Source organism: Salarias fasciatus, chromosome 19, assembly GCF_902148845.1.
Source record: "Salarias fasciatus chromosome 19, fSalaFa1.1, whole genome shotgun sequence".
Lineage (NCBI taxonomy): Eukaryota > Metazoa > Chordata > Actinopteri > Blenniiformes > Blenniidae > Salarias > Salarias fasciatus.
In genome coordinates, this window is record NC_043763.1 from 2596364 (window position 1) to 2606380 (window position 10017).

The window sequence follows — 10017 nt, forward strand, 5'->3', positions numbered from 1 at the left end:
CACATGGATGTTTGTGCAGAGTGGAAATAACTGAACTGCATGTGAGATGAAACCATTGAGAGGCTCATCTTCTCTTCCAGTTTGTTAAATCCTGTGAGTCGGACGTGCATTCAGAGCGGCGACTCCTCCCTGCTGGTTCAGTCGCAGCATCCTCAGTTTTTCACATTGACACCTCCAATTTAAAATCTGATCTCATTTTGATTTGTCTCCACTGGATTATCTCTGTTCACAAAATGTGTTTTCAAATAATCATTTTCCACTTTCAGGTTTTCTCGTGATTACTTCTCAAAAGAGCAACTGCTGTAAACAGATCTCACAGAGAAGATTGAGAAATTAGAACAATCTTTATTCGTTTTCACAACATACAAATACAACTTTTAAAAAAGCAGGAGAGAAACCGCTGAGCAACGACGACACAGTCAAACTACAATAATCAAACAATATAAAAGAGCAGAGCATCATGGTGGGGGTGGGGAGGGGGGGGGGGGGGGCATCTGACAACACGTGAATGCAAACTCAATCAATTACCTCGGTAAAAAAAACAAAGTGCTTTTCAGAGGAGCGCTGTGTTCCCGCTGAGAGGAGGCATGCGTGCGGTTCTCCCCGCTCCGGCATTCCTCCTCTAATCCAATCACCCCGGTCACAACGGGACCGGGTGTCTCCGGCGGGACCGTCGGAACAAGGTCACACTAATAGAACTCACACAGCAGCCAGCCTCCGCCCGGACGCCACGTTTTGAAATGTACCGCGTGAACGAAGCTCACCAGCCGGCGTACACCGGCTCCGCGTCGCAGGGGAGGCCGTAGTACCGGCCCTGAGGCCGCTCCTTCCCCAGCAGGGGGGCTCGGGCCAACGTCAGCTCTCCGTCGGCGTCCCGCCGGCGCCGCACCACCAGCACGACGATGAAGAGCAACGCCACTGAAGAGGAGGAGGAGGAGAGGAGAGGATCAGGGTGGAAACGAGTCTTCTCAGATCATTAGAACTCTTGAGGTTTGGAGAAGGAACCGCAGCGACCCACGAGCACCGACCTCCTCCTCCGATGACCAGCAGGGCGATGGTGACGGGCGCCAGCTCGCACGTGTCCCCGGCCTTCCGGAAGAAGGTCTCCATGCAGTACCCCGGGGCCAGGCTGCCCTCGGGGCAGAAGGCGTCGCTGGGGCACTTGATGGGGTTGACGTCGGGACTCTGGGGAGCAGAGGAGGAGGAGACGCCCGGTCAGCGCCGGCGGGGGGCGGCGTGCTCGGCGGCGTGGCGAGGAGGCGGTACTCACCGGGCAGTAGTGGTCCTCCGGGCACAGGTCGCAGCTCTCCTGACCCCAGCGGATCTGGAAGAAGCCGCTGCCGCAGATCTGACACATGGTCTGGTGAGCCGCCTTGTGCATGCCTGAGGAAAAACACACCCGTCACTCGGCTCCTCTCCTACAGTACTCAGTCTTTATTTGATGTAAAACGTGTAAAGGCCTGCAGGGTGCGAGGCACCTGGCCGGCATGGCGTGCAGTCCTTGGCGGCGGTCTGCAGAGCCTCTCTTCCTGCGGGACACGTCTGACACTCGGAGCAGCCAGTGGAGCTGTCAGAGAGCAGAGAGCAACAGTCGCTGAACGTCCAACATCGACTGATCAACAGCAAAAGATCTTTACTGCACATCCTCTAACAGAGAGGGAAACAGTTAAGCTACTGTTCAACAGCAAATTAAAGTATTCAGATTTTCATTAAATATTCCAAATACATGATCCCCCCCCCCATGTTTCCATACTCACCGTCCTATTTGCTTTGTTTAAATGTTCTTTATATTTCCATTTCATAACTGTCTTCTCTCTGAAGCTTTGAACGGCTTTGAGTCTGAAGGGTGCTACATAAATAAACTAGTCTTATAATCACAAGAAATATCCCTGTTCAAAGATAAAATTGAGTAAATAAAGTAAAATTTTGGCTAATTGTTTTGGATTTTCTCTGGTGGAAGAATTCATTTAGTTGGATGCAAAAATAACTTCAATTTAAAACGAGGGATCAGTGAACAGGTAAAAAGAGGACATGATTTAGATCAGAAAGTAACAGTCTTATACTGTCTTATACTGAAATCTGAACTGTTAATGTTTGACTGTAAATCGTGTTTCTGTCAACAGGCTGTTTTCTGTCCTCACGGAGCCGCTGGCTGAAACTCCTCTGCAGTCAGAACCTCCTCTCTCCTCTCGCCTCAGAAAACTGACTGGAAAGTCAGACTCTGGATGTTATGTTTGTCACAAAGTAATCATCATTTCACAGCGTCCAGAGTCGACCCTGTCAGCCGTTCAGACACAACCGTACCAGCCTTTAATGACTTCATTTCCTCCGATGAGTGTGTGTGTGTGTGTGTGTGTGTGTGTGTGTGTGTGTGTGTCCGAGCCATGAGACGGCGAGAGCATGTGACGGTAAATTCGATGGTTAGATAACTGAACTTCCAGGCACAACAAACAGCGGCAGTGTGATCTTTGGACGCGGCGTGCGCGAGGGGCAGAAAAGCAGGAATGAAAAACAATCGACGGAGCGCGGCTCACTTGCAGAAGCTTCCCAGGGTGCACGGCGTGCACGACGTCGCGCTCTGCTGCGAGGAGAAGAAACCTGCAGGAGGGAAACGGAAAGCGGTCGGAGGTCACAGGAAAATCTTCTGCTTTCTTCTCTTTACGTACAGCTGAGAGCGTCGCATCATGGTTCACCTCCATACACTAAAACATTATGATGCTGGTGTCAAATTACGAGTAATTTTAGGTTTAAAAGTGAAATAAAAGCCTGGTGGGAGCAGGTGGGTTTTTCCTGAAACACATCAGAAGCTAAGACTGCAAAAGGAGTGTCAAACATAAGGCCCGTGGGCCAAAATCGGCCTACAAGGAGGCTCCAATCCGGCCCAACAGTCCACCTCATCAATACTGACTTTCACTGATAAAAACACTGATTTTTAAGACATTTCTCAACAGTATCAGACACACTGAGCGACTCAGCGGGCGCCTCCTGCTGTGAGACACCCGGCCGGTGTGGACCGACCTGCGGGACAGCCGGTGCAGCTGTCTCTGCCCGTGTCGTTGTTGAAGGACCCAGGAGGGCAGGAGTGGCACAGCGGACTCCCAGTGAAGCTGCAAGGCCAAGCGCGGGAGACTGAATCACACACACGGCCCGCTTCCCGTCGGACGGCGTCACGCGGCGGCGGCGGCGGCCTTACTTGGTGTAGAAGCCCTGGCTGCAGGGGAGACAGCGCTGCTGCCCCGCCAGCGGCTGGTAGAACCCGGTGCCGCACGGCAAGCAGGCTCCGGGGAACACGCACAGCCCGGGGTCCGAGCAGCACGAGCACAGCAGGGTGTCTGAGCACAGGCGCACCACCACGCTCTTATTGTGAAGGACCAAAAACACTCAACGCTCACAGACGAAAGTTCGATCCAGACTCACTGTTGTCGTACTGCGATCCCGGCGCGCACGGCTCGCACGTGGACACGTTGAAGGCCGAGCAGCTCGGGGTCGTGCTGGCGAAGGTCACGGGCGGAGAGGTGACCCCGGTCACGGTGGCGAGGGGCGTCGTGTCGGTGGCGGCAGGAGCCAGCGTGGTCTGGCTCAGCGCCAGGCCTGGAAGAGACGCAGCTTTACTGTCAGTTCACACACACACACACACACACACACACACACACACACACAGAAATGACCTCTTCATTCCAGAAAATCAAAACATTTAATAAAGAATAAACAGATGGTTATCTACTAAAGGGAACTGCAGCCAAACAAATCCCTGACCGTTAGTTTTTTTTTTTACTGAACGCTAAAAGTTCATGACCTTGTGTTGTTTGGTGTTTCAGGACACAACATTAAGGCCCCGGTTTAGAGATCAGTGACGCAGGAACGAGAGCTAAAGGCCCGAGAACAGAAGCATTAGCGTCACATTGCACAAACACGCACACGGCAAAGGGCTGAAAACAGAGGACCTGGTTTTGTGGTGTTTTTACTGTATTATTTCACCAGAAGTTGTTCATTTCAACTCGTTCAGATGCTGAATTAAAAGGAAACTTTCTCATGAAGCGCTCTAACTCTGTATTTTGGAGTTATTCATTGGTTTTTATGCTGTGGTTTTAAAGATGTGGCCTCCTTGTTAGAGAATTCATCTGAACTGAACTGATGGAGACACCCCTCCACACCCCGGACCTGATCCCTCTGCAGGCCCGTTTAAGTTCAGAATTCTACACATTAATTTCTTCACTGACTTCCAGAATGCTGAAAGTAATTGAGATGAACAGAAAAGAAGAATGCGGGATGTTTAAACCGACGTTTTCTCTCCGAGATCCTTCATGCATTTGAATAAACGGAGTTCATTATTCATCACTGCATATTTCTCGATGACCTTTTCTCCACATTTTCTCTTAAAAACAGAGCAGAGCCTCTGTGTGCCGGGGTCTGACGGGGACTGAGGGAAACAGAGGACTGTGGAGATGAACCAGCCCCTCGTGACCCGAGCCTCAGGAGCAGCACTGCAGCAGGGGCTGAGAGAGAGCTTCCCACTGCAGCACAGCCATCCACAGCCACAAACTAAAACATTCAGCTGCTGCCGTTAGTCGCTCATCCTCAGTCACTCTGCAGAAAAAAAAAACCCAAATGCCCAAGAGAGAGGAGAGGCCAGCAGGTATGAAACAACAGAGAACACATTGTGGGAATATAATCACATAAGCCACGTGCTTAAGTGCTTTCCTGACCAGGAGCCATCCTCCTCATGAAATGTAATTATTCACGCACAGGGTCAGCTGATTGCTCTGCCTCAGTGTCTTCTGCTTTGGAAACATTTCTCTGGAAAATAAGTTGGAAATCTGGTAGTTTGTTGGTTTTCTGGATAAGCAGATGGAATTAAAATACCTTTACAGAAAGTCTCGACCCAAAGTTTGACCAGTTGGAATTTAAGATCTAATCAGTGGAAAACCTTCTTTCTGAGAAGTGACACTACACTTAGTTTAAAAGTTCACATCTCTGATGAAGTGATCCCGACAGATCCTCTGCAGCTGTGAAGGAGGAGAAACAAAACTCACCCAGGAGACCAGTGAGAGCGGCTAAAGCAGGCAGGAGTCCGGGACGGGCCATCCTGATCCGGATCACCGAGAACTACCAGCAGACCGGGTCCCTGAGCAGCATCTCGTCCCGGACAGGAGGAGGAGCAGCGGAGCGGAGCGGAGCCCGGTTCCTCCACCGGGCAGCAGGACCGGAGCGCACTGGGAGTCGAACCTCCCCTCATATCAGAGTCATATGACAAAACACACATCATGTGATTCAGCCCCCCCCCCCCCCCCCCCCCCCCCCACACACACACACACACACACACACACTCACTCACACACACACACACACACACTCACTCACACACACACTGGCTGCTGTTACCACAAACCGCCAGCAGGGGCAGCAGAGTCCCGCACGGGTTCAAATCTACAGGTAACCGTTATTTATTTTTACTTTATAATCACAAAACAGCCGCAATAATTGATTATCAACATTAATTCAATTTAATAAGGAAATATAAAGTGAATATATTTGATCACATGTGCAGTTTATTCTCAGAAAACAATTTTCAACGCTGAAATCTGATCATTTCTCTCTTTTTATCCATCCATCCCACACTGTGTCTCTTGCTCTATTTTAAACATGTGATGATATTTTCTGACAGATGACTGGTGATTCATTTACAGTAACTTGTTACCAAAACACACAGGAAGAAACAAATACAGTCCAAGCCTGTTTTAGGGAACAGAAACTGTGGTAGGTGTTTGAGATTCACTTCCTCTTTCTATGTATGAGACTCAGGTGGGAGGCTGGAAACTTTGAGGAACAGGAAAATCATTCTAAAAGAAACATTAATCCACGAACATTTATCTTTTATTGTTACTCTGTCATCAAACCCACGCATGCTCAAGGAGAACACGCGGGATGTGTGTGCAGTTTGCAGGGTATTGTGGGTATTCTGGTTTCGTCTGTGACCATGAATCAGCTGTAGGTGTGACTGATGGGCTCCAGTGACTCTGAACAGGACAGAAAGCTCTGGAGGCTCTCAGGACGGGCTGTTCTGGATGTAGCGCGCCAGACTCTGCTCCACTTCATCCCAGCTCAACACTTCTGTTCTTCTCTGTAGCGAAGAGAGGGAGGTGAAGGAGAGACAGTGAAATGAAGACAGGTGCTGCTCGTTCGGTCAGACTCACCTGTCTCTGCGTCCCGGCGGTCCCGGCGGTCCCTGCTGTCCGTCTGGAGGCTCTGAACCTGCTGCGCTCAGCCTGCTTCAGCCTCTGGAACTCCTGGTCGGTCTCCTCCAGCTGCTGCTTCAGAGCCGAAACCATCTGGCTCTGCAGTGGGATCTGCTGGGAGGCCTGCTGCTCGGCTCTCCTCTGCTCTCTCCTGAAACACGCCGACACCTCGTGAGTGACCGGCTGGAACAGTTGCTCCGGTCGATGAGGAGCCGGGCGAGCCGGGCGGCCGGGCTGACCTGGCGGCGGCGGCCCGCGCCAGCAGCCTCTCCTGGATCTGGATGTTTTCCAGCCTCTCCTGCTGCAGCTGCTTCTGCTTCTGCTTCTCCTCCAGGATCCTGCGGCGCTTCTCCTGCCGCTCGGCCTGCTGGGCCTCCTTCAGCCGGGAGAGCCGGACCTTCAGCTCCGCCAGAGGCATCTCCTCCAGCAGGCCGTGGCCCGAGGTCTGCCGGCGGACGGGGGAACGGTGACGAGCGGATCCAGCAGAGGCTCCAGACGGCGTCCTCCCGCTCCTCCACTCACCTCTGTGTCGTCAAAGCGCCTCACTCTGACGTGAGGAAGCGACTCCATGCTGTGGATTTCCCGGATGAGTTGGAACCGGGCAGAGAGCTGTGCCTGAGCCTCCTCCAGCGCCTGGCGGAGGAGGCCCTGGCTTTGCTCCGACACCTCCTTCACTGTGAAACATGCATGAACCTGATGAGAAGGAGTGAGACGGAGTGAGACAGCGGCGGCGGCGGCGCATCACTGAGGAGACGCACCTATGCTCTGCTTCAACTTCTGGATCTTCTCTTTGGCTGCTTTTGAGTTTTTGTGACCTTCTGCCACCTCTCGCACCAAGTCTCTCAGTGTTTGTTCTTCCTGCAGCCTTTTCTCGGCATAACTGCGCATCAGCTGAGCTGTCTGCAACCAAAACAAAGCAACACACACCTTCATACTCGTTGCTCACTCTCCATGTTAAACCTCCCAGGTGTTTTTTGTTGTTTTCTGCTCACTTCTTCCTTCTGCAGCTGCGCCGCCTTCTGGTTTTGTTGGGCTCTGAGTTGGCGAGCCAGAGCTCCCTTCCTGTCGCTGATGCGCGCCTCCAGGCGCCGGCACTCCCTCTGGGGCTGCTCCTCCTGGAGCTCCTTCTCTCGCATCTCCTGCTGCCACTGCAGGAACGCCGAGGGCTCGCCGCCGCCCTGCACCAGCCGCTCCAGACTGGGGTCCAGACGTGCAGGGATCAGGTTGTATGAGGTTAGAGCTGAGCTTTCTCACTGGGATTATCGTCTGACAGAACTGGAAACAATTGGAACCCTCACCTCTGCAGCTCCTCCTCCAGCTGGCGCTCATGCAGCGCCTCCCTCCTCAGGACGGCGGCGTTGTTCAGCTTCACCGGGCGGTCCACCGCCTGCCAGAACCACACATATGAGTGAATGAATGAATGAATGAATGAAGCCTGTCTGCAGGTGGACCTATCACAGCTCACCTTTTTACTGGATGGAGTTCCAGAGGAGAAACGTGAATCAAACTTCAGCTTTGACTGGAAGTCTTCTTCAATCTGGGACATCACTCTCTGCAAAATAAGCAAAAAGGACTCCAGCAGTCAGGAGAACAACAAAGGCATGACCTTTGACCTAACTGCAGGATCTCACGATTATGTTTTTGAAAAAAGCAGTAGCTTCTTAAAACTGTGAAATCAGAAAATCCTTTTACCTTTGTGTGTTCTGACTTGTGTGGATTCGCACATCTGAACTGGTTGATATTGGCCTCATAGAGAAGCTCCTTTGGAGAAAAACCGACAGGAGGTCACTGCACTGACAACAGATGACAGAAATACACGTGTATCTTCACAGCTTTAATGCCGTCACATTTATACAACAGCCTGTATTTAGGAGTTTGTGAAGTGAACGGTCAAAGCAGAAACTGTGCCTCGGCTTGTTGAAGGTTCTTCTGCTTGATCTCGTCTATGATCTGCTTCTCCTTCGGAGACGTGTAGGTGCTGTTTGGTACCTGCAAGAGAAAAACCTGATGAGTGGCGCTCTGCAGGATGCTCTCCTGATGGAAATCTGTGAGGCTGACCGGTTTGGATTTCTCCTGCTGTGGGATGATCTCAGGCAGCAGATGTCGAGGTTTTGGTTTGGTGAGGCAGAACTCCTGAGGCTCCGTGGGTTTGATTGGACTTTTCTTAACCTGGCCCCTTTGGGACATTTTGACAGTAAGCTGGTCCATGAGAACATTGATCTCAGGGCGCCATCTAAAGGACACAAGCATCGCTTCATTTAGTTTCTTTCTTTTTTTTTTAATTTAAAGCTAAAGCTCTTTCCCTGTGCTGGTGTGCCTCACCTGAGCAGAGGTTCAATCCACTGCTTCTCCACGAACGCAGCATCATAGACACGACTCCATTCATCTGTTATCCACGTGGTGAGGTTTGAGAAGAAGAAACTCAGGAACTGACCACAGAAAACACACACGTTTACAGATCGCACCACTGTTTCTTCAAGTGAAAATCAGCTCTGTTGTGTCTTCTAGTTGTTTCTTACTGTGTGCATCTTCTGTGAGTCCAGCGCTTTGACGATGCTGCTGAGATGCTGGAGCCCAAGGTCATCAAGAGCAAACACCGTGAGGTAACACACCACTGAGAGGCAAAACACACGTCGGTGCACTGTTCATTTATCGGACTTTGATAACTACTTTACATCGAAAAACTGAAAAATGTTACTTACTTGGCATATTTCTTTTAAATATCAAATAATTAGCTTGGTAGTTTCATTTCTGTTTAACTCTGGATGTCTTTTACTTACTCAAAAACTGACTTCGATCCCTTTTGGACAAACATTTTCCATGCTGGATGTAGAAACCTTTGACAACCACATCCAGCAGCTTTTGGTGCTCGACACAACCAGACACAGCATCCAGGATGAACCTTCTCTGCAGAGCGTCAACCTCCTGAAACAGGAAAGAAATGTGATGTTGTGAAGAGGTCATGGAGTGGTGGGGTTGGCAGAGACACTGAGCTGACAGATCTACCTGCAGGTCCTTCGAAGCATCGTCCAGAAAGTCATCCAGACATTGTCTGCCAGCTCTGAATTTATCCAGCAGCACACAGGCTTCTTTCACAAGTGATCCATAGTTTGATGCCATCTCAAAATGACCGCAAAAAAAAAAAAAAAAAAAAAAAAGGAAAAGAAACGGAAAAGATGGATATGGTGGATAAATCGTTTCCTTTAAGTCTATTGCTGAATACAAAGAAGTTTTAAATAAAATCCCACGACATGTATGCAGGTGCTGAGTGTTTTTGCCCTCCCATCGTTGCTTAGCAACATAAGGAAAACGTAAACAGAGACGAAGCCCGCCCACATCGGTTTATTCTGAGAATTAAAAAACAAAAACATGGGGATGTTTTTTAACTGCTGTGGTCTTTAATCTGTTTTGATCAACATGTACTGAGTGTGGTTTTTTAATCCGTGAAGATTAGCGGAGTCCTCCATAGAGTCCTCACGGTCCGCACCTCTCAATAAGCATGACGTAGCGTGCTGTGACGTTTCAGACGTGCGGTGCATTCAGGTGTCGTCGGAAATGTCTCCACTGCACCTCGATTCACATTTCAAAATAAATGTATAAATATTTCAGGAAAAAAAACTCATTTTATTCATATGACAGTAAGGCAGCCAATATGTACATAATGTTCTTAACAAACAAACAGCAGATAGAAAATCTTAATGTGTGATTAACCTCACATCAGGGGTTTGAGGATGAAAGAAGCTGATTACTGAACAAATCACATGAAACTGGGTTTAAAACA

General features: G+C 50.0%; 2 protein-coding genes across 2 annotated transcripts; both read right to left on the reverse strand.

Annotated features, from left to right (window-relative positions):
• Positions 1-350: 350 nt before the first annotated feature.
• LOC115406699 (signal peptide, CUB and EGF-like domain-containing protein 1) lies at positions 351-5221 on the reverse strand. The gene is made up of 9 exons (XM_030116894.1): positions 5034-5221; positions 3418-3591; positions 3194-3332; positions 3019-3107; positions 2535-2598; positions 1479-1567; positions 1271-1383; positions 1029-1185; positions 351-918 (listed from the first exon to the last, which is right to left on the reverse strand). The coding sequence occupies exons 1-9, from the start codon at positions 5083-5085 to the stop codon at positions 761-763; spliced, it is 1035 nt and encodes a 344-aa protein (XP_029972754.1). The 5' UTR covers positions 5086-5221; the 3' UTR covers positions 351-760.
• An 803-nt stretch (positions 5222-6024) lies between these two features.
• Positions 6025-9356, reverse strand: cfap99 (cilia and flagella associated protein 99). Its single transcript, XM_030116877.1, has 15 exons — positions 9243-9356; positions 9017-9161; positions 8756-8850; positions 8559-8665; positions 8295-8469; positions 8145-8225; positions 7929-7997; positions 7702-7788; positions 7535-7623; positions 7229-7433; positions 6995-7136; positions 6759-6910; positions 6476-6681; positions 6195-6387; positions 6025-6121 (listed from the first exon to the last, which is right to left on the reverse strand). Exons 1-15 carry the CDS (start codon positions 9354-9356, stop codon positions 6047-6049), a joined length of 1935 nt encoding a protein of 644 aa, XP_029972737.1. The 3' UTR covers positions 6025-6046.
• Between the last annotated feature and the right edge of the window lie 661 nt (positions 9357-10017).